General features: G+C 51.5%; 1 protein-coding gene across 1 annotated transcript; it reads right to left on the bottom strand.

Annotated features, from left to right (window-relative positions):
- Positions 1 to 8,572: 8,572 nt before the first annotated feature.
- On the bottom strand, positions 8,573 to 11,725 carry LOC130684433 (ral-GDS-related protein-like). The gene is made up of 4 exons (XM_057505193.1): positions 10,675 to 11,725; positions 9,721 to 9,936; positions 9,280 to 9,383; positions 8,573 to 8,842 (listed from the first exon to the last, which is right to left on the bottom strand). Exons 1-4 carry the CDS (start codon positions 10,846 to 10,848, stop codon positions 8,761 to 8,763), a joined length of 576 nt encoding a protein of 191 aa, XP_057361176.1. The 5' UTR covers positions 10,849 to 11,725; the 3' UTR covers positions 8,573 to 8,760.
- Between the last annotated feature and the right edge of the window lie 8,702 nt (positions 11,726 to 20,427).

Raw genomic sequence — 20,427 nt, 5'->3', positions numbered from 1 at the left:
TGGTTCAATTCCATATGAGATGTTTTTAAATTGCAGTGTTTCCCGGAATGTTAAAATAATCAAACAAGTCTGAAATGATTCTACCAAAACCATAATCTAATACTCTAATGAGAAAGTTAGGTCAGAATATTTTTTTTACATTTAAAGTCACCCGGTTTTTCTGCTCTACCTCTTTATTCTTCTTTACCTCTGTTACCCCAGAGCTGGACCACTAATACCACAGGACGTATAATGTTTTATATTACAAATATTCTAATAGAAATGTTTGAATATCTAAAAGGAAGTATGTTGGGGGCATGGATCTATGTGCTTATACTGGTTAAGACCCCTTCCTCGGGTATAGACAGCCTGTAGGGTCTTTAGGCACTCTCTTCCTTAGTCTTAGGTCCCTTTCTTCTTTCTGAGACATGAGACAGGTCCCGCATGACATTCAATGTCCTAAATAATTTCTTTGTGTGGGCTGAAGATACTACTCATCTAAAAATTAATGGGAGCAGAGCCAAAGTTTCCATCAGATCCAGGCATTCTACAATTATTACGCATAACAGGAAATCAAGAACTCGGTAAAAAGAAAGAATTTGGGAAAACTAAAGGAGTATAGAGAGACCAGTCAACACCTCTTGCACTCAGGATTGCTCAAAGCCTCAAGCAGCAGATCTCAGCAGAATCAATATGCAGCCTCCCTTCAGGAACAGAGGCTGGCACAGTGATCAACTCTATCTTATTGGAAATCTGGTTCACCCTCTAGGGAACTGAAATAACAAAGGTGACTAGAACTAGAAAAACAGGGTCAGCTCCAGGAATTCCACTTCTAGGAATTTACCCTAAGAATGCAGCACTCCAGTTTGAAAAAGACAGATGCACCCCTATGTTTATTGCTGCACTATTTACAATAGCCAAGATATGGAAGCAACCTAAATGTCCATCAGTAGATGAATGGATAAAGAAGAGGTGGTACATATACACAATGGAATATTACGCAGCCATAAGAAAAAAATCAAATCTTACCATTCGCAACAACATGGATGGAGCTAGAGGGTATTATGCTCAGTGAAATAAGCCAGGCGGAGAAAGACAAGTAGCAAATGATTTCACTCATATGTGGAGTATAAGAACAAAAGAAAACCGAAGGAACAAAACAGCAGCAGAAGCACAGAACCCAAGAATGGACTAATAGTTACCAAAGGGAAAGGGACTGGGGAGGATGGGTGGGAAGGGAGGGATAAGGGTGGGAAGAAAAGAAAGGGGGCATTACAATTAGCATGTATAGTGTTGGGGAGCATGGGAGGGCTGTGCAACACAGAGAAGACAAGTAGTGATTTTATAGCATCTTAGTATGTTGAAGGACAGTGACTGTGAACTTGGTGACAAGTAGTGATTTTACAGCATCTTACTATGTTGATGGACAGTGACTGTGAACGGGGATGTGGAGGGGACTTGGTGAAGGGAGGAGCCTAGTAAACAGAATGTCCTTCATGTAATTGTAGATTAATGATACCAAAATAAAAATAAATAAAAAAGAAAAGAAAAACAGGGTCAGCTCATAGACTACCAGGACCTAATACTGCCCATGGAATATCTTTAAATAGGCTACAACCTGAGTCCTGAACAAGGGTTGAGTGACACAAGAGAATTTGGAAACCTGCAACATATCCACGGTAATTGCAATCCATATGAAAAAAATATATACAAAGAAAAAAACCGGATAACTTATTTTAAAATGCACATTCTTGATATGTTACTTATCTGTATGCAGTACTTTAGTTAGACCTTAGCACTTCAATATGAATGGCAATTACCCAATGAAGTTGTGCCAGGTAGAAATAAAAACCAAGTATTCAGATTGGTAAGGAAGAAGTCAAACTGTCCCTGTTTGCAGATGACATGATATTGTATATAATAGAAACCCAAAAGAATCCACTCCAAAACTTCTAGATAATATTTGAATTCAGCAAAGTTACAGGATACAAAATTAATACAAAGAATGCTGTGGCACTACTATACAGAGTGTACTCCGCGCCACCCCGGCCGCGCGCGGAGGTCGGGAGAGGCGGAGCGGCGAGCTCCCCGATCGCTCGGCCCCGCGCGCGCGGTCGGGGCCTAAGACACGCTAAAGGGCCCGGAAAGCAGAAGCGTTCCCGAGGTGGCGAGCCGGTATTTGAAGAAAAACACGGCCCTGCGCGACCTCCGCCCTGACCCCACCCAGCCGCGCTCCCAATGGCTGCCTGCCCCGCAGCGCTGCGGGATCACTGGCAGCGGGGTCCGTCAGTCAGAGGCGGACCAGTGCCGCGGCGAAGGCAGCCATTGGGCGTTGGCGTAAACACGTAAGTCCGGCGGCTGCGTGGTAGCTGCGGGCGCTGCCGCCGCCGTATTCAACAGTTAGTAGCGTGGAGAATGCCGGCGGAGAGGACGGTCCTGGGGCACCTTGCGTGCTTAGGTCCGCCGGCCCTGTCCGTAGGAGCGGCCCGGCGCCTCGGGCCCACCGTCTCGTCTGCGCAGCGGTACCGGCGGAGACCAGATGTTGATGTACCCGGGAAGTTCTGAGCCCGCGAAGTGCTCGGCTGCGCGTTCCTGCAGGTGCGCGTCCGCTGGCGGCAGCGACCCCGCCCCCAGCCTCGGATCGTCTTCTCGCGCCCGCTGGGATCCCGGCGCCGCAGATCTGCGGTGGAGGGTCCAGAGCGGGACCCACTTCAGGGATAAAGGGACAGCGACGGCCCTGCGGAGTGGAAGGTAGGTGGCCACGGGCCGCAGCCGGACCCGGACGGGGCGCGGGTACCCCTGCCCCCGCCTGAGGTCGAGGTGGAGCCGGCGAGGGGGCGGCGCGTGGCCCGTGGGGCCGGGAACCGGCCGGCGAGGGTGGTGGGTTCGCGGGGACCACCCGGGGGTCGGGGGTCGGCGCGCCCCGCCGGAGGGGCATCCTGGGAAGGGAGCGAGCGGAGCGGGTGCGCCGAGAGCGGACGTCTGAGTGGCCGGCGAAGTTCGCCGGGGCAGTGGGGGAGGGGCTCGCCGGAGCCGCTGCTCGTCTGTCCGGGCCCAGCTGGTGAGCGCGGCTGCTCTCCGCCTCGCTGCGCGCGTCCGCCCGGCCTGGAGCTGCGGCGCCGCCGTGCTCCCGCCGCGCGGGATGGGGCCGCAGGCGGAAGGGCCGGGCCGGCCCGTGCCGGGCCAGGCAGACGGGGAAGCCGGCGTGCGTTTTTGCGTTGTGTGGATTTATCCGGCGGGGGCCTCGAGGGCGGGGCGGGCTGAAATTCCAGTGTGCCCCGCGGCGGGGCGGCGGGGGTGAGGCCGCCCGGAGGAAGCGCCTTTAAAATTAAAAAATGTTTCATGAGGTATCTCTCGTGTTTTTACTTGGGAGTGAAGTTTCTTTCCTCTGGTCTGGGAACTGACAGTGCATTTTCTTGTATTTAAAAGTTTATATCTTTCTTTCATTTCGGTTTGTAATCTGCAGCTGAGTAATTTATAACTAGCCACAGAGATTCTGAGACAGGGACCGTGGGTGTAGTCAGAGTAGCGTGAGGGCCTCTGGAAAAAGATCCCTATCAAAACTCCCTATTAAACAATTAAGCAAAATCAGAGTCACGTTAATTCTCTAAAGTAAAATATCAAACTAGGAGTATAAGCATTCTTTAGCGAAGATTAGTTGAAACTAAGAAGCCAGGAGTAACCTGGCCTGGAATGTTTGAACATCCCCCAGATAAGAAAATACCTCAGCATGGCCCATGTCTTCATTGTGTCAATTAAATGAGGCTATTGTAAAATTTACGTTAACCTGCTCAAAGGCTCAGTTTATCTTTATCTTTGCCCAGATGCTCCTTTTCCTCCTCCAGCCCCTAATCAAGTAATACGTAACCTGCGCGATTAATATGGCAAATAAACCCAGTCACAAGCAACATAGTGAAAGGCAGGAAGGATCCCATCTTAAAGGTAAGATGGCATTTTAACACCCAGGAAGAAGTAAGATTCTTTGTTATTATTATTGTTAAGGTGTTATTGATATACACTGTAACACCCAGGAAGAAGTAAGATTCTTTGTTATTATTACTGTTAAGGTGTTATTGATATACACCGCTATGAAGGTTTCACATTAAAACCAATGTGGTGACTACATTCACCCATGTTATCGAGTCCCCCCCATACCCCTTTGCAGTCACTGTCCATCAGTGAAGTAAGATGCCACAGATTCACTGTTTACCAAGAAGTAAGATTATTTATTTATTTACGTATTTTATTAAGGTATTATTGATATACACTCCTATGAAGGTGTCACATGAAAATCAATGTGGTTACTACATTCACCCCTGTTATCATGTCCCCCCCATACCCCATTGCAGTCACTGCCCATCAGTGTAGTAAGATGCCAGAGTCACTATTTGCCTTCTCTGTGCTACACTGTCTATCCCCGGGCTCCCCCCCCACCATCTGTGCCAATCAAACTTCCCCTGAATCTCCTTCTCCCTCTCTCCCCACCGGCCCTCCCTCACCCCTCCCCTTTGGTAACCACCAGTCCCTTCTTGAAGTCTGAGTCTGTTGCTGTTTTGTGCCTTCAGTTTTCCTTCGTTGTTACACACCGCAAATGAGTGAAATCATTTGGTACTTGTCTTTCTTCGCCTGGCTTATTTCACTGAGCATAATATCCTTCAGTTCCATCCGTGTTGTTGCAAATGGTAGAATTTGTTCCTTTCTTATGGCTGAGTTGTATTCGATTGTGTATATGTACCACATCTTCTTTAGCCATTCATCTAGTGATGGCCACTTAAGTTCCTTCCATATATTAGCTATCGTAAATAGTGCTGCAATAAACATAGGGGTGGGTATGTCTTTTTGAGTCTGAGAAATTACATTCTTGGAGCAAATTCCTAGGAGTGGAACACCCGGGTCAAATGATATTTCTATTTTTAGTTTTTTGAGGAACCTCCATATTGCTTTCCACAATGGTCGAATTAACTTACATGCCAGTCAGCAGTGTAGGAGGGTTCCCCTTTCTGCACTTCGTCGCGAACATTTGTTCTTAGTCTTTTCGATACTGGCCATCGTAGCTGGTGTGAGGTGATGTCTCATTGTGGTTTTTATTTGCATTTCCCTGATAATTAGTGATGTGGAGTATGTTTTCATGTGCCTGTTGGCCATCTGAATTTCTTCTTTGGAGAATTATCTGTTCATATCCTCCGCCCATTTTTTTAATCGGGTTATTTGCTTTTTGGGTGTTGAGACGTGTGAGTTCTTTATATATTTGGGATGTTTACCCGTTGTCGAATGTGTCGTTTACAAATATATACTCCAATACTGTAGGATACCTTTTTGTTCTGTTGATGGTGTCCTTAGCTGTACAGAAGCTTTTAAGTTTGATGTAGTCCCATCGGTTCATTTGTGCTTTTGTTTCCCTTGCTCGAGGAGATGCATTCAGAAAAAAGTTGCTCATGCTGATATTCAGGGGATTTTTGCCTATGTTGTCTTCTAAGAGTTCTATAGTTTCATGACTTACTTCAGGTCTTTAATCCATTTCGAGTTTACTTTTGTGTATGGGGATACACAATAATTCAGTTTCATTTTCTTGCACGTAGCTGTCCAGTTTGCGGACAGCAGCTGTTGAAGAGGCTGTCATTTCCCCATTGTATGTGCATGGCTCCTTTATCATATATTAATTGACCATATATATACTTGGATGTATATCTGGGCTCTCCAGTCTGTTCCATTGGCTGCAGCTATGTACGGTTCCTTGAGCCTGCAGCAGCAGCCTGGGAAGCTGCCCAAGTCTGCTGATGGAAGAGGTGCAAGAGCGCCTGCCCCAGCAGAGGCTCAGGATGAGCAGCGGGAGGAAGAGGAGCAGGAAGCAGACTAGGGTCCTGGGGTGCCAGGTGCCCCCTGTCCAAAGGGGAAGCTCTCCTCCGCACACAGCCAGGGTACCAGCTGGGTTGTGGGCCGATGACAGCAGCTACAGGGCCACACAGGTGAACAGAAGAGGCAGGTTATCCCAAGTTCCCCCGTTATCCTGCTTCCACCCTGTCCTCACTACCCTCTGTGCTCCTGTCTCTGTTCAGAGGGTCCTGTCAATCACCGTCACCCGTGGGGTCGCTGTCACGGGGAGGCTCATGAGCATCACCCACTCACAGAGGAGGAAACAGGGTCCCAGAGAGGGAGGGGAATCACCCTTGAGCCTGACAGGACTGTTCGGCAGGGGAGCAGAATCCCAGCCCAACCTGTCTTTAGTCCTCCCCCACACCCAACATGGCCCGAAGCTTCCCTGAGGCTGGGGAGCAGCCCACCCCTTGCCAATGGCCCCAGGCCAGAAACTTACCTGGCTCTGGCCACTAAGTTTAAATGTTGTGGGACCTGAAGAACAAGAACAAGAGTCCCTTTCTGCCGGCCTTCTGTCCTGGGGGCTCCAGCTGGCAGGACAGGGTGTAGCTGCAGGACAGAGGGGCACCTGTGAGTCCCTGGTGCCACAAGTCAGGGGCCCTTCTCCAAGAGCCTGCCAGCAGCTGGAACGCACACGTGACTCCTGCCCAGCCTCACCTCTCCTGCTCATCCAGGGGCTCCACGGCCTGGAAGAAGGACCTGAAGTGCTCCTCGGGTTCCAGGTGGTACATCATGGCCATGTACTTGTATGTCATGATCTCACGTACAATGGAACTTTCCTGGGGCAGAGGAAGGACAGGATGCGGAAAAGGAGGGGCATGAGGATTGGGGCAGTGGGATGGTCCTGGAGCTTTGCTCATGTTGAAACCTGCCTTCCCTCTAATGCCATCCAACCCTGCCTGTTCCCACTGTTGTGTCTCTAGCTGCTCCTCCAGAAAGGCCATCTTGATGCCACCGCCACCCCCCACCTGACAAAGCCTTGAGTGTCCTCAGCCCTGGGTGTGTTAACTTTCTCAAGACATGTTAGACCCAGAGGTAGGGCTGCACAGGGTCGTGCCCAGGGTCTCTGCACCACACCTCACTTTCTGTGGTGGGGTGGTACAGTAGCTCAACTCTATCTCTCTCATCCCATCACCCTGGAAGGCACCAAGGCAGCCAAAGTGCATCAGAAACAGCCCCCTGCACCCAGAACGAGGCCCAAACCTCCCCACCCTTTCTCAAGTTGGAGGACCAATGGGGCCCTCGAAGTGGCAGGCCTGCCAGAAACGGCACCCAAACCTAGGCCAGTATTTGGGGTACCGAGGAGGAGGGACTAGACTGGGGAGCTGAGGCCAAGCATCCCACTCAGCTCCCTATGATGACACAGGGAGACTGAGGCCTCAGGCAGGAAGGCATGGCCAGCACCCCCGTGTGCTTCCTGCCTTGAAGGAGCAACATCCTTCCCCCTGGGCAGGGCCTGATGGAGAGGCCAGTCCTGCCCAGAGGCTGCCCCCTGTAGCCTTCAGCCCCACCTGCCCTGGGGCCAGGACCAGGGCTTAGAGGGGTCCCTCTGGCAGTCCTCTCCAAACAGCCCAGCTCCTGGGCTGTAGGGGAGAACCCCAGGAGGCGGGAATGCCTGGTGCTCAGAGGTCCGGCTCACTAGGGTCTCTCTCCTCTTCAAAGCTCACCATGCTGCCCCCCGGTGCCCCTCTGGGCTCACTCACATCATTATGTTCCAGGGGTTTGTCTAAAACCAGCAGGCCGGCCATCAAAAATCTGAAGAAGGGGACCATGCCCTGTGCCACTGGGGTGGGGAGGTGATGAGTCCCCGCCTGTTTCAGGGGCGGGCTCCCATAGAGCCTTCCCTGAACCCCTCACTCGCAGCTCCTAGCTCCGCTTGGACCACCCTGTGCTGCCTCCTACCCCTCCCTTCGCTTTGCTCTCCCCTCCTGTCCCTCCAAGGCCTGGCTTTTGGCCAATCCCGAGACCTGTGGTCCCTGCACCTGTCCTCCAACTCCTCCCTGTAGCCAACTGCTCTCGCCCTCCTGGTCACCCCAGTGCTGGCAGTTCACGGCTGGTGGCACCAGGAGCAAGTGCAGGGTCGCCCCACCTCCTGCAACCCTGGGCAGGTCATTCTCACCTGCTCCTGCCTATGCCAGAGTCCCCAGGGGTCCCTCAGCCATTGCCTCAACACGGAGGTCACCTCCTGCCAGGTCCAGGACACTCAGGTGCTCATGCTCGCCTCCCACAACCAGACCTTGGTTGGTGGATGCCTCGCCCGAGTCCCCTGGTACTATGCTGTCCCCACCCCCAGCAGGCTCTGAGCTGAAGGCGATCGCAGCTCCAGCACACACTCATACTCATGGGTGTCCTTGTGCCGTGGCCGGCCGCCCTGAGAGGCTTCCTCACCTGCAGAGTGTCAGGGGAGTTCCCTCTGCCTCCCAGGGTGCCCTGAGCACTCACTGTCACCTGGCTATCACCACGGCTCCCCTCACACAACCAGGTGGGATGGGCACAAAGCTGAAGGCCATCTTGTGCTCCCTGGACCCTGCTCACCTGGGAGGCCTGCACCCCAGGGTGACAACCCTCCATGTCCAGATGAGGAGCCTCAGGCCTCAGAGGGGCAGTGATGGGCTCAGAGGACCCTGGGGAGGGGCCAACCTTGTTCAGCCATAGGCCCCACCCCTGATGCCGACCCAATGCCAGCCCCAGCCCTGAACAGGGGCGTGTCCTCTGGGTCCTCACTGGATGTCAGGTCCCCAGTCAAATGGAGCCAGAGAGGGAGACAAAAAGGACACCTTGGGGGCCAGGGGGAGCCTACTTCTCCCATCAGCTGCCTCCTCTCACCATGCACAGCTCGAGTCAGCCCCAAGGCTTGGCCACGGCACAGCAGAGGACTTGCCCCAAGGATCCCCTCCGTTCAGACCTCTAGCCTCCATTTACCTTGAGGAGCCACTTCCTGTTAAGCCACTTCTCCTCTATCAGCCTCTTATGCATCCTGGAGCTCTTCCTAAGGGGAGGAGAGAGGAGGGAGACATGTGGCCAACAGGTGGAGGCTTTGGGGGTGTTGGACCCCTTTTCCAATAGGCTGCATGAGCCTTTCCTCCATGGCTCTTAGACCTGGGGGATCTGAGGCCTGCATTTCTCCTGGGGGCAGATCTGCTTTAGGACAGGTGGCTGTCCTTGGGACAGAGACCTTCTGCTGCATAGCACATGCTGAACATCTCCCATTGGCTTCAACCCACACCTGACGAAGAAACCCGATTCCTGTGGGGGAACTGCTGGCCTAACCCATGGGGGCTCTGAGAGCCCGCCATCCTGTAAGCCCCTGTCCCCAGGGTCTGCAGCCTCCCAGGAGCCCCTGCCGACTGAGGGGACACTACCAGACTTAGGGGTGGTGTCTGTAGTTCACTCTGGTGACCTGGTCCCAGGGACAGGGCTACCTACCAGGAAACATGTCCCCAGGTGCATTTCAGCCGATCCACAGCAGGGCTCTGCAGGGCGAAGAGAATGGCGTGGAGGGATGCAAAAGTCTTGAGGTCCAGACACTCCTGGGTGGGAAGACTGAGCTGAGAATGCAGCCTGCTTCTGTGCTTGTGTCCCCCTATGAACCCCTGTCCTTAAGGAGACAAACACCCAGGGAGCCCAGCACACCCAAGACCTGTTGAGCAGCCCTCCTGGGTGGAGGACTATAGCTCAACCCAAGGAAGGGGCCAGGGATGGCTGTCCCTCCCCTGTGGCATTTGAGTCCAGGTCAGCACACCCCTGGCAGGAGGGGCCCAGGGAGCGCGCAGGGTCAGACCTCAGGAATCCATCCTGAGAGTTGGCCAAGGAGGGGAGAAGGTCCCAAGATGCAGGATGGACCCTGGGGGCTGTCCCACAGCACACCTTGGCCACCCGGATCCAGAACTCCACCACTTGGGCCCTGTCCTGGGCCGTCATGCTTGGGGCCCCGAGGCAGGAGGAGATGACGAAGTTAGCCACGTCATCAAATTTTCTGAAGATCCTATAGACGGTGGGGACCAGGTGCAGAATGTTTCCGTTGTATGACTGGCACCCGAAGTAGGTCATGCAGTGGGTCACTGCCCCCTTGGTGAGCTGCTCCTGGGGATGGCAGGGAGAGTCATTCAGCTGTGTCCACGTTGCCCCTGGCCCCAGGCAGTTACTGGTCAGATCTGGAGCCCAGGCCAATGAGGATGTGGTGTGAGCCTTGTGGTAGTCCAGGCTTTGGACCCCGTCCACCGAGGCACCCAGGACCGGGTGCACTGGACCCCACAGTGGAGGGGAACAGAGGGGCTTTGCGCATAGGCATCGTCACTCACCTCCTCCCTGTAGCACAAGGCAGCTCACGCCTGCCCATCCTGGGGCATCTGCCTCCCATTCTGTCACCCCGTGGATCCCACTACCCACTCAGGTGCAGTTTCCCCCCAAACAACTCCAACCAGGCCTTTGTTGGTGTCTGTGTCTCCCATGTAGTCAGGTACATGGCAGGGGCCTCTGAAGTGCGGAGGCTGTGGAGCCTGCCAGGCCAGTGGCCCGAGGACCTAAGGCCCTGGCAGCACTTCCCTGAGCACCCCTCCACTACCCTGCCCCTCCTACCCCTGCCAGGCCCTGCCCACCTTCCCTCCGCTATTCCTCATTGGTCTGCAAGGATCCCTGTATGCCAGCCCTACTGTCCCTGTGGTCAGTGAAGGCTTGGGGGTGAGGAGAGTTTCTAAGGGCACATGGTGGGAAGGTGGGATGTGGGCCCAGATCACAGGAGTGCACATCAGGGGACAGCAGGTCTGGGGCAGCCCATGGAACAGAAAATGCCCACCCCAACTTCGAGCCCGCTCTGCTCACCGCATACATCAGGGTCAGCTGCTCGGCCACCAGGCGGTGGGGGAATGCCAGGATGGTGGGCTCCTCCTTCCTCGGCATGACCCGCGTGCTCACAGCACAGGGGCTGGTGCGCTCTGGAGCTGGCTCTGCCTTTGCCTGGCCCAGTGCCATTCCAGCAGGTGCCCTGGGCCCCATGTCCGAGGGCTCATGGGGCTCCAGCTCAGGGCCTGGCACCAGAGCTGAGGCCACTGCTGGGACATCCTCCGGCTCTGCAGGGGCTGAGGCAGGTGACACTGGCCGTAGCTCCAGCACAGGGGTCTCAGGGAGCTCCTGAACTGGCTCTAGCCATGAAGCGGGCCCTCCCTGCGTATCTGGAACCAGCTGTATCTGTCGTGGTTCTGGAGCAGGCAGGACACAGAGAAAGGGTCACCCCGGGGCTGATTTCCCACACCTTACAATGACAGAAAAGCCCTCACTGCCTTGAAGGCAACCCCAGTCCAGGAAACCCACCCTAGATGTTCCCCTGGCTGCAGTCCCATACCTTCCAGCTCTGCCACAGTGGGCCCCAGGTGCTCCTCCTGGACCAAGCGGTGGAGGGCTTGGCCCTCCGGGATGGATGAAAGCTGGGTGCCATGTATGACGCTGGTCACATCATCGGGCTCCCAGGCATGGCGCCTAGCCCGGCCCATCCCAGGGCTGGGGGAAGGCCTGGGGGTGGAAGAGTGAGAAGCCTGGTCTTCCCAGCCACACTGCCCTCCCGCCCACCCTTGTGTGGGCCTGGCTGCTCTGTAGTCCCCTGCCTGTCCAGGCATCCTCCCCTCCCCCTTACTGACCCTGTGTGTCTATCCTGGGACCCCATCCTTTCCCATCCTCTCAAACAGGAAGTCCCCAGTCATCAGCCTGCCTGTGGGAATCCAGAGATCAGTGACCTGCTGGGTTCTGCTGTGCTCCCCCTGCCCCAAGCCCCAAACTCCTGCCCCCCATTCTGTGCAGATGGCAGTGCCCCCTCTCGGCCCAGTGAGTGCTCACATTTCCAGTTCCTCATCTGGCCCTTTGTCATCCCCTGTGTTACACGAGGAGGCCGTGAGAGCATCTCCCGTGATGCTCCCCGGCCATGACCTCTGGTTGACGCCTGAAGTGATTGTCCAACTCCACCCGGGACGGGGTCCCAGTATTGTGTCTGCTTCCTTCACTCAGTGATGCTAATAGTCCCCAAAGGGCCTGCAGAAACTGAGTGCTTCATACCTATTGTTGCTGAAGGAAGTCCTACGAGAACCTTCCCAGGTACCCCTCTGCTGCCCCCAGAGGTCCCTCATGTGGCCACGATGAGGAAAGGGACCGGTCCCAGCCACAGGGAATTGCAAGTCTCCATTCCAAAGGCTGTTTTCCATGTGCTTTTCCAAATTGAGGCCCCTGACGGGTGAAGCCAAAGGCTTTTCATCGGGTATAGAGAAGTAATAGCCCCGAAGTGGCCCTGCTTGGCAGGCAGTGGTTTCTATACCGCCAGGCGCCAGGGGAGCCCCTTTAGGTCTCCTTATGTGTTCCCCATGGGTACCCTAACAGGCTGATCACCAGCCACCCTGCCTGTCAGAGGAGCACGCTGCGGCTCAGACGCATGTGGGGACACTCAAGACACACAGCGGGCTGTGGGCAGAGGCCCGACCTAGCCGAGGAGGGGGTGGATGATCACCTGGTGGCCTGCTGGGCTGTGGTGTACTGGTCTGTGTCTTCGGGAGGGAGTGTGGACTCAGGAGTGCTCCGGCTGATGTTTCTGGCTGGCTCCACTCGTGCCGTCCTCATTCTCCATTTCTTCCTCACACCTGTCCAGGGAGCCCTCCACCTGTGGGCCTTATTCCCATGGAGAGTTGACTCCTCTTCATGCTGAAGGGGGCAGGGGGCATATCGTCAGCGAGAAACCCAGGAACACCAGGATGAGGGAGGTTTGCAACTCACCCGAGAATCCCCAGCCCTCTGGGGTGCAATCAAGGAGAGGGAAGGGGTGCCCCCAGGGAATGAGATTCCAGGCCCTCTGGAGTTGGACTGTCAACCACTCTCGTGGGGAAGCCCTGGGAGGGCCCTGGCAGGCTGCCAGGTTTGGAACGGGTCCTGGGTGTAGACAGCCTGCCCCAGGTCTAGGGAGATGGAGTAGGTGAATCCATCCACCAGCTCCATGCTCCCCAGGGTGGAGCTCTGAAAAGCTAGTGCCTAGTAGCTTGGGAGGTGCCACCCGGGGCTGCCTGGACCTCCCCTCGGGGAAATGTGGGCCTCAAACCCTGCCTCTGACATCAGGCACACAGGGCCTTCTGCATAGGACTCGTCCCTGAGGGAAGGAGAGGACACCCCCTGGGCTCAGGACTAACACATGGGTGGAAGTACCTAGTCCCAACACTCACCTCCATGTCCCGATGATGGGACCAGAGGCGTGACACTGACTGCCCCACCAGGGGGCCACCACCTCACAACATGCTGCCACCCAGGAATGGCCCCCCTCTTGCCCAGCCTTCAGTCCTGCCCATACCCCACAGCCACTGCACACACACAGAAGGGGCCAGGGGGAAGGTCATCCCGGGATGGGTCACACTTGGGGCCTGGCCCTGGAGTGGGCCGCTCTGGGCTGCCCTGTGTTACCTCGTGGTTCCTCAGATGACTCGGAAAGAGCTGGTCTCTGAGCCAACGCCCACAGCGAGCAGGAAGACTGTCCGTCTTTGCTTCTCTGACTTCCATGCCTTCAGAAGGCTCCACACAACAAGACCGTATGTTGGTCTGTCGAGCGTCTCTGGTCAAGTGAGCAGGACTGGGGTCTGTGACCAGGAACTGGGCACCGGGTCACAATTCAGGTTCTACTGGGCGTGTCATCAGTGACATCACTTCCTGAAGGTTCTATTTCGTGGGCCCCTCCCTGCATTCAGACTTGTCCACATGCCCTTCTGGGCTGCTGACTGCCCATCCACCTGGCCCCCTTGCCATGCATGACTACACAAATTTCCACCAGAGCCCTCCCCTCGCTCTTTGGGTCCCAGGGTCCCAGCTATTAGTAGATGAGCTTAGCTGAGAGATGAGCTTAGCTGAGACCTCTTTTTCTCACCAGTTCCCTGTCCTGCTGAACCCACAGTGCCTCCCAGGAGCTGCCCAACATCACAACCTGCACAGGCAGGGTCATGCCAGACATTCTTCCCTAGGGACATCCTCAGGGATATATGGATGACACCTCCAACTCCTGGGAGCTGGTGTCACGTGTGTCTGACGCACAGACTCAGAGATGGACGAATGCCAACCAAGCTTGGCATGGAGTGTGGAACATCACGCAAGTCAGGTCCGGATTCAGGCCATGTGAGTTTGGGCAAGTCACCTCCCCTCTAGGCCATTTTCAGGTGTGCACCTTGAAGGGGTGGCAGTGAGAGGAGATGAAGGTGTTCTCATCTATTTCCAAGGCATCCACCTTCCAGAGGTCTCTGTTATCTGAGGACCATACCCCAATGCCTCCTGTTGGCATATGTGGTGGGCAGCCTGTGTGGTGAACCCAGTAATCCCTCCTCCTAGAAAGCACATACCCTGTGACCACTGTGTGGCGTGAACAGCACAGCCAAGGGGATGTGCTGTCCCAGCCACATTTCACAACAACCAGTCAGTCACTTCCCCACTTTTCATGCTCTCCGTCCAAAAGGGTCCTGATGCAGCCCAGGGCAGTGAGCTTGGGAGCCTGTATCAGCGTGTATGTGTTACGGCTTCTACACATGTATTCTGTTTCAGACATAAGGGAGTGTGGTTTGGATACACTGAGAAAATGGATACGTTCATCCGTTTTGTTCATGGTTTGGCTTATTTAGGGAACAAATGTTATGGTTAAGATCACAGAATAGGGATGGAGCTACTAGCTCATGTTCAACATCCAGCTTTAACCACTTAGTAGGCATTTGATTGTGGGTGAGTCACCGACCTTGTTAGCAAGGACTTCAGTTTCTCCACCTGTCCCTTGGCCATCATCATAGGATCTTGATTACATGAAGTCACAGAGAGCATTGAAGGACTTACCCTGGGAAGAAGGCTTGGAAGTCCTGGCACATCACAAATGCTTCATCTAGTTAGTATAAATCTATTGCTATATTCCTCTAACCTATGTGTAAGCTCCAGAGGGCACAGAGCCAAGGGGTCAATGCAGAATTTCCAGAACCTCCCACCTAGCCTTAGTCCTGTTAGTAAAATTGGTACCCAACCCCCACACTCTGATCTAAAATGGCAACCGTTGAGTTTCAGTTTCCCATAATTAAGTTCAGCTTTCCACTCAAGACAACTGAACACCCGTGACTCAGACCAATAAAGTCCCACCAGCTAACCCTAATGACTCCGTAGCCAATTAGCTGGTGCCAGTGCTTAATAGGGTATAAGCCAAAGTTCCCCAGCCCGTGCTGCTGCCCTCTCTCTCTCTCGCGGGCAGCCACCTCACTGCCGCTAAATAAATCTCTTGGTTGGATATCTGCTTCTCGGTGTGGTTGTCTCTTCCCTTAAGGAATCCCGCAGTCCTTTTAAGTCCATTTACAGGTCAATGGTTGTAATCAATGCAGGGCCTTCCAACCTCCAGGACAAGGGGTGGAGAGGAAATGGCCATTCTCTCCTCCCCTCCATTCCTGGTATGTAACTGGTCTGGCATCTGGCAAAGTTCCTGGCTAGAAGGGGTGGGTAGGGGAAGGAGAGCATCAGTCGTGGCTGGAGGAGGTGGATGGTGCTGAGCCTGGCTAGTGACTTTAAGAGATAAAAGCCTTTCTCCTACCTGCCCTTTCCCTTGACTGATTTCAGTTTTGCAGTCTCATAGGGTGACTTGCCCTGGCCTGGAAACATCTCTCCCTCCAAGGCTATATCCGTCATAGTTGGCAGGATCTGGTGAACCTGAAATCGGTCCTCATGGTTCCCTGTTGGTGTGGACTGCTCCTGTAGATGGTGTGGAGATACTTAGTCCCCTAGAGGTGGTGGGGATGCTTCTGGGGTCCCCTCTAGGGGTGGCAGGGATTCACCAGGGGATTCCCCTGTGGATGGTGAGGCTTCACCTGGAGATCCCCAGTGGGGATGGTGTCTGTGGCAAAGTGCCTCCTGGAGGAGTGGGCCTCTCCCCAGAATCTGGGAAAAATGGGAACGCTGGAGGCTGTGGAGTCAGCCCCATGTAAAATCAGGGACTCAGAACTGAGTGGCCATGAGGTGGCAGGAAAAGTGGGGTGGTTGTTTCGTGCAGCATTAGAAAGGGTTACTAATGAGAGAAATGCCCTCCCGTGGCAAGTGTCTAGGAAGATGAGTTGTGGGGTGGTCTGTGAAGGCAAAGAAAACAGGTCCCACTGCTGAGAGACACAGTGGTGGCACAGGAGGGGACAGCACAAAAACAGGAGATAGAGAGCCCGTGGGGGTGGTGAAGGAAGGGGTTTTGCCTTCAGTTCTGGAGACAGCAGAGGAGACAGCAGGGTAGGAGGAGCCGGGGACAATGATAGGGTGGGACCAAGGACAGGGTTGTTGCTGAGGCTGCGGCCTGAGGCTCCAACCCTCCCATATTGAAGGCCTGCCCTCTTTGTTAGGGAAATAAAGATGCAACAACCATGGGTTCCTCACCGAGTGGAGCAGACCCACCCCACTGTAGAGCACTCCACGCTCCGCACCTATACCCAGGCCGAGCTGGAGCCTCTGCTTACAAAGATGGCCTTTCCATCTTTGGGGTTTAGGAGTAGAGGGCATTGTTCCATCTGGGTCAGAAATGAGTAAAGTGGCTTCCCTCATGACTCACCCATCTCTCTGGCAGAGGATACAAAATGCCCGTGAACACCAGGGAATGATGTACTTTTGGATTGCCTGACTGCAGCCCTAAGGGCAGTTTGGCCTAATCAGGGTGAGTTGCCTTATTTCCCTACTAGTTGGAAAACATATGCAGCACTCCAGCAGGTGCTGGGGAGCTGGGCATGGAAAGTGTCAACTGTTATGTGGACCAACAGGGCCCCTGTGAGGAGTTGTTCATGGTGATGAGGAATCTGGTGCTCCCTACAGCTCCTCCATCCTTCTCTGGGTCCCTAGTGACTGATTTTGCTCCTCCACGTAGGAAAACCCGTAGGGGAGGTCACTCCTGCTGCTCAGATCTGGGGGAGGCTGAAATCAGAAGAGCTCAGAAGATAATATGGTCTGCGGCTGAAAGAAGAGGTTTACAGGGCCCTGTGAAGGTCTCAAGGACCCAGATTATAAATGCGGGGGCAGTGAAATAAATACTCCATGGAGAGCCTAGTAGAATCTTCCTAGAAAACATGGGTTAATTCCTCTGCAAGTTATGCAACAAGGAAATTTTCCTAAGGCTTAAAATGCAGAAGTAGTGAGAGGAAAGATGAGTAAACCTGATTACATTAAAAAGTGTGTGTGGCAAAAACACCATAAGCAAAGTATAACAAACTGGGGGAAAAATTATAGACAAAGGGTTATTCTCCCTATACGTAAATAGCTTTTCCTAACCAAAGAAGGAAAAAGCCACAAATCTACAGAAACATGGACTAGAGAAATGAGCCGGCAAGGCACAGAAAATGAAACCCAAATGGTCCTTGAAACATTTGATGAGCCCCAACCTTGTCTTTCACAAGAAAAGTGCAAACTACAAGTCACTGAGGTGGCCTTTCTCCTGTAGCACTTTGACAAACGCTAAAATGTTCAACAACATATTCTGTGGGGAAATTCATTGCTGGTGGGAATGCAAAATGGCAGAATTCCTATGACAGGGAGTTTGGTGATCTTGCACATGCGGATTGTATTTATTCACTGACTCAGATTTCCCACTTTAGGTATCTACCCAGAGATAACATGGCAAAAATAGGAAAAGATGCGCATACACACAATGGTATTACTGCAGCACTAAGAGCTTAACAAGATTGAACTGCCCATCAGTATAGGTCTGGTTGAATTAATTACATTTACAAAATGGAGAGGTATTCAACTTTTTAAAAGGAAGAAGAAATATTTCTGTCCTACTACTACTACATAGTTATTTCTGGATTATACTGATAAGTGGAAAATGCAAGTGGAGAAATGTTAACATACCATCTGTGTGATAAAGGTGATTTAAGTGAATATATATACACACATACATTTTTCATCTCTTAATTTTTAATAATTTTATTGAGGGACATACAATGTACAATCTTAGTGTAGCTTGAATTTTAGTACATATATATTTTTCTATATATATGTATATTTTTCTATAAATACACATAAATTTATATGTTTTTAAATGGAATGACAAACCATAGGAAGGAAGGAAAGGTTACTGATAGGGAACAAAAGAATGAGGTTGAGAGAATAGACATAGAAGCTAATCTTCTCTGACTACTTTGATAGATTTGATTTTGAAATCAGGTAAATAGTTTATATACTTATAAACAAATTAAATTTAAAAAGGAAAAAAGAAATCCCTAAAAATTGAATCAGTGAACAAATGGGTCTAATTTTATATTAAGTTGGTGGTACAATGCACAGAAGTGAGCTACTTTAAGGGACTTAAATTCACAATAATTTGACCATGTGTCCATAGTAATAGATCCTAAGGACAAAGGGAAATTCCAAAAAGAAGAAAAAAAATCTGTTTTCAGTCATCCTATTGTTGATGATGGTGTTGGTATTACTATTTTGAGATAGTTATGCATGTATTGTAAGGTGAAGCAAACCAGTAATTACAGTGGTGTCACTAAGAAACTGGATTTGAGCATGGGAAAAAGGAGATACAGATATGTGATTGTAAAACAATTCTAGGTAAAAAACTAGCCATTCTGAATTTAATTTGGATGTATACATCTGAATTATGTATTTTATCTTTTTAAAATCTATTTCTCAATTTTATCCTCTGGAAAGACCAACAGTGATCATCCCACTAAGAGTGGGCACTCCTAGCATCCAGAGTTTGGCATTTAAATACCAGTTCCTATTAAAAGAAACTAGAATTCATTTGTCTGGCCTTTCCTAATCAAATTGTACCTCATCATAAGCAAATAGTCAATGAGGGGAAATTTCTCTTTGTAGCAGTAGTCTAGCTAATAAATGAAGAATGATAGGATGTCATAATTTTGCAGCACCTAATTAATGGCTCTAGGCAGTGATCACCAACAGCTTCTAACATCACCAAAAAAGTGTGCCTCTTTGCCAAAAAGTCCAACAAGCATTAGATTTAACCAGCAACTTACAGGAAATACAGAGAACAGAGGAGCATGTTAAATCACCCCTTCGGGGTATGATCAGCAAAAGCAGAAACTTCAGGTTTCTGGAAACAAATAAATCACAAGGGGAATAAAGCTGATGAGAGAGAACCCAGAGGTTTTTAAAAAGAGATCTAAGAGCCAATTGCAATGTATGGCTCTTAACTGGATCATGATTCAAAAGAACTGTAAGATGGTCAAGGACAATCAGGAAAATCTGAATACTGGTTTGGATATTTAATGACTTTAGGGGGTGGTAGTAGGTGGGGTATAGATGAAAACGATTGATCATGGGTTGATGACTGTTGAAACTGGGAGATGAGTACATGAGTACATGAAGAATCGTACTCTTCTGTCTACTTTCACTTATGTACTGAATTTTCCATAATACACGATTGTTTTTGAAAGCCTACACTGGATATCAAAAGCTGAATATTATCTTCCTCCTCTTTGCATTCCTCTTACAGCAATCCTGACCCTCCCAGGGGCAAATGAGTGGTCAGAAACCACACACAGGGGATTGTAATAGAGAGAGCAACTGGCATATTTCCAAAAATACGATCTCCATTTCAGAAGATTTAATTCTGATGGAAGATGATAAGTTCTATTTTACATGTGTTGAATTTGAGAGTCCCAGTTCTAGCAGGGGTTGAAAATGCAAGGCTTTGGATTGGAGGAAGGGCAGAAACTTCTGGAATCAGTTGACATCACCAGCAGAAAAGAAAATGAGAAGAGAAAGACCTAGGACTTGGGATAGAGCGTTTTCCTTCCTCCTTTCATTCCCATTCACTCATAAATGGGGGCAAAAAGATGAAAGGCGGGGTTTACTGAAGAAGAAAGACACTTAAAGGTATGAAAGCATTAAGTTCTAAAATCACGGTATGCAAGAGGCACAGTGGATGCACAGAAGACCTTTTAAGCTTGCCTGAAGAAATCAAAAGAAATGCTCATGTTTAGGGGGCCAGGGAAAAAAGGTCATGTTTCAGTCTTGGCTTATGAAACTACTGGGGTACTTTTGTGGAGATGTTTCTCTTCCTGTTAAAAGGAAAGTCCTTTTCTGTCTACTTCCTACCTTGCTGCTTTCTGCTTTTAAATGCTGTGTAAGGCTGTGATATTTTGACGAACTGCAGCCATCTTGGGACTAGTGGCGCACAAGCCTCAGGATAAACAAGATACTGAGAGTGTTTGAAGGTGCCTGGGCTCTTGATGACATTGCAGAAGTACTAACCAAGCCTGAACAGTTTTTGCAGTGAAGCCACTGTTAAGCTGAACACTCTATTACTTGCAATGACATGAACCCCCCCAATGGATGTAGGCTTTTCTCTACCAAACCATGAATTACTTGGAGAAGCAATGTAGCCTAATAGTTCCAGAAGACTTGCGGTGATGTTTATGAGACTAGTAATGGTACCAAATGAAAGACTGGTGTAGGCAGAAGCCAGACTCTACAGGAATGAGGGTCATAGATGTTAGCTTCTAAGACACCCCCAACCCCCTGAAGACGAGTATAAGTGGGGGTCTCAACTTGAGACTGAGCTCTGTTTCCAGGGCTCGAAAAACCACTCATCCTTTC

The sequence above is a fragment of the Manis pentadactyla genome, chromosome 7 (genome assembly GCF_030020395.1).
Source record: "Manis pentadactyla isolate mManPen7 chromosome 7, mManPen7.hap1, whole genome shotgun sequence".
NCBI lineage: Eukaryota > Metazoa > Chordata > Mammalia > Pholidota > Manidae > Manis > Manis pentadactyla.
The sequence above is the reverse complement of the archived record's forward strand: the minus strand, read 5'-3'. Positions and strand labels throughout refer to the sequence as shown.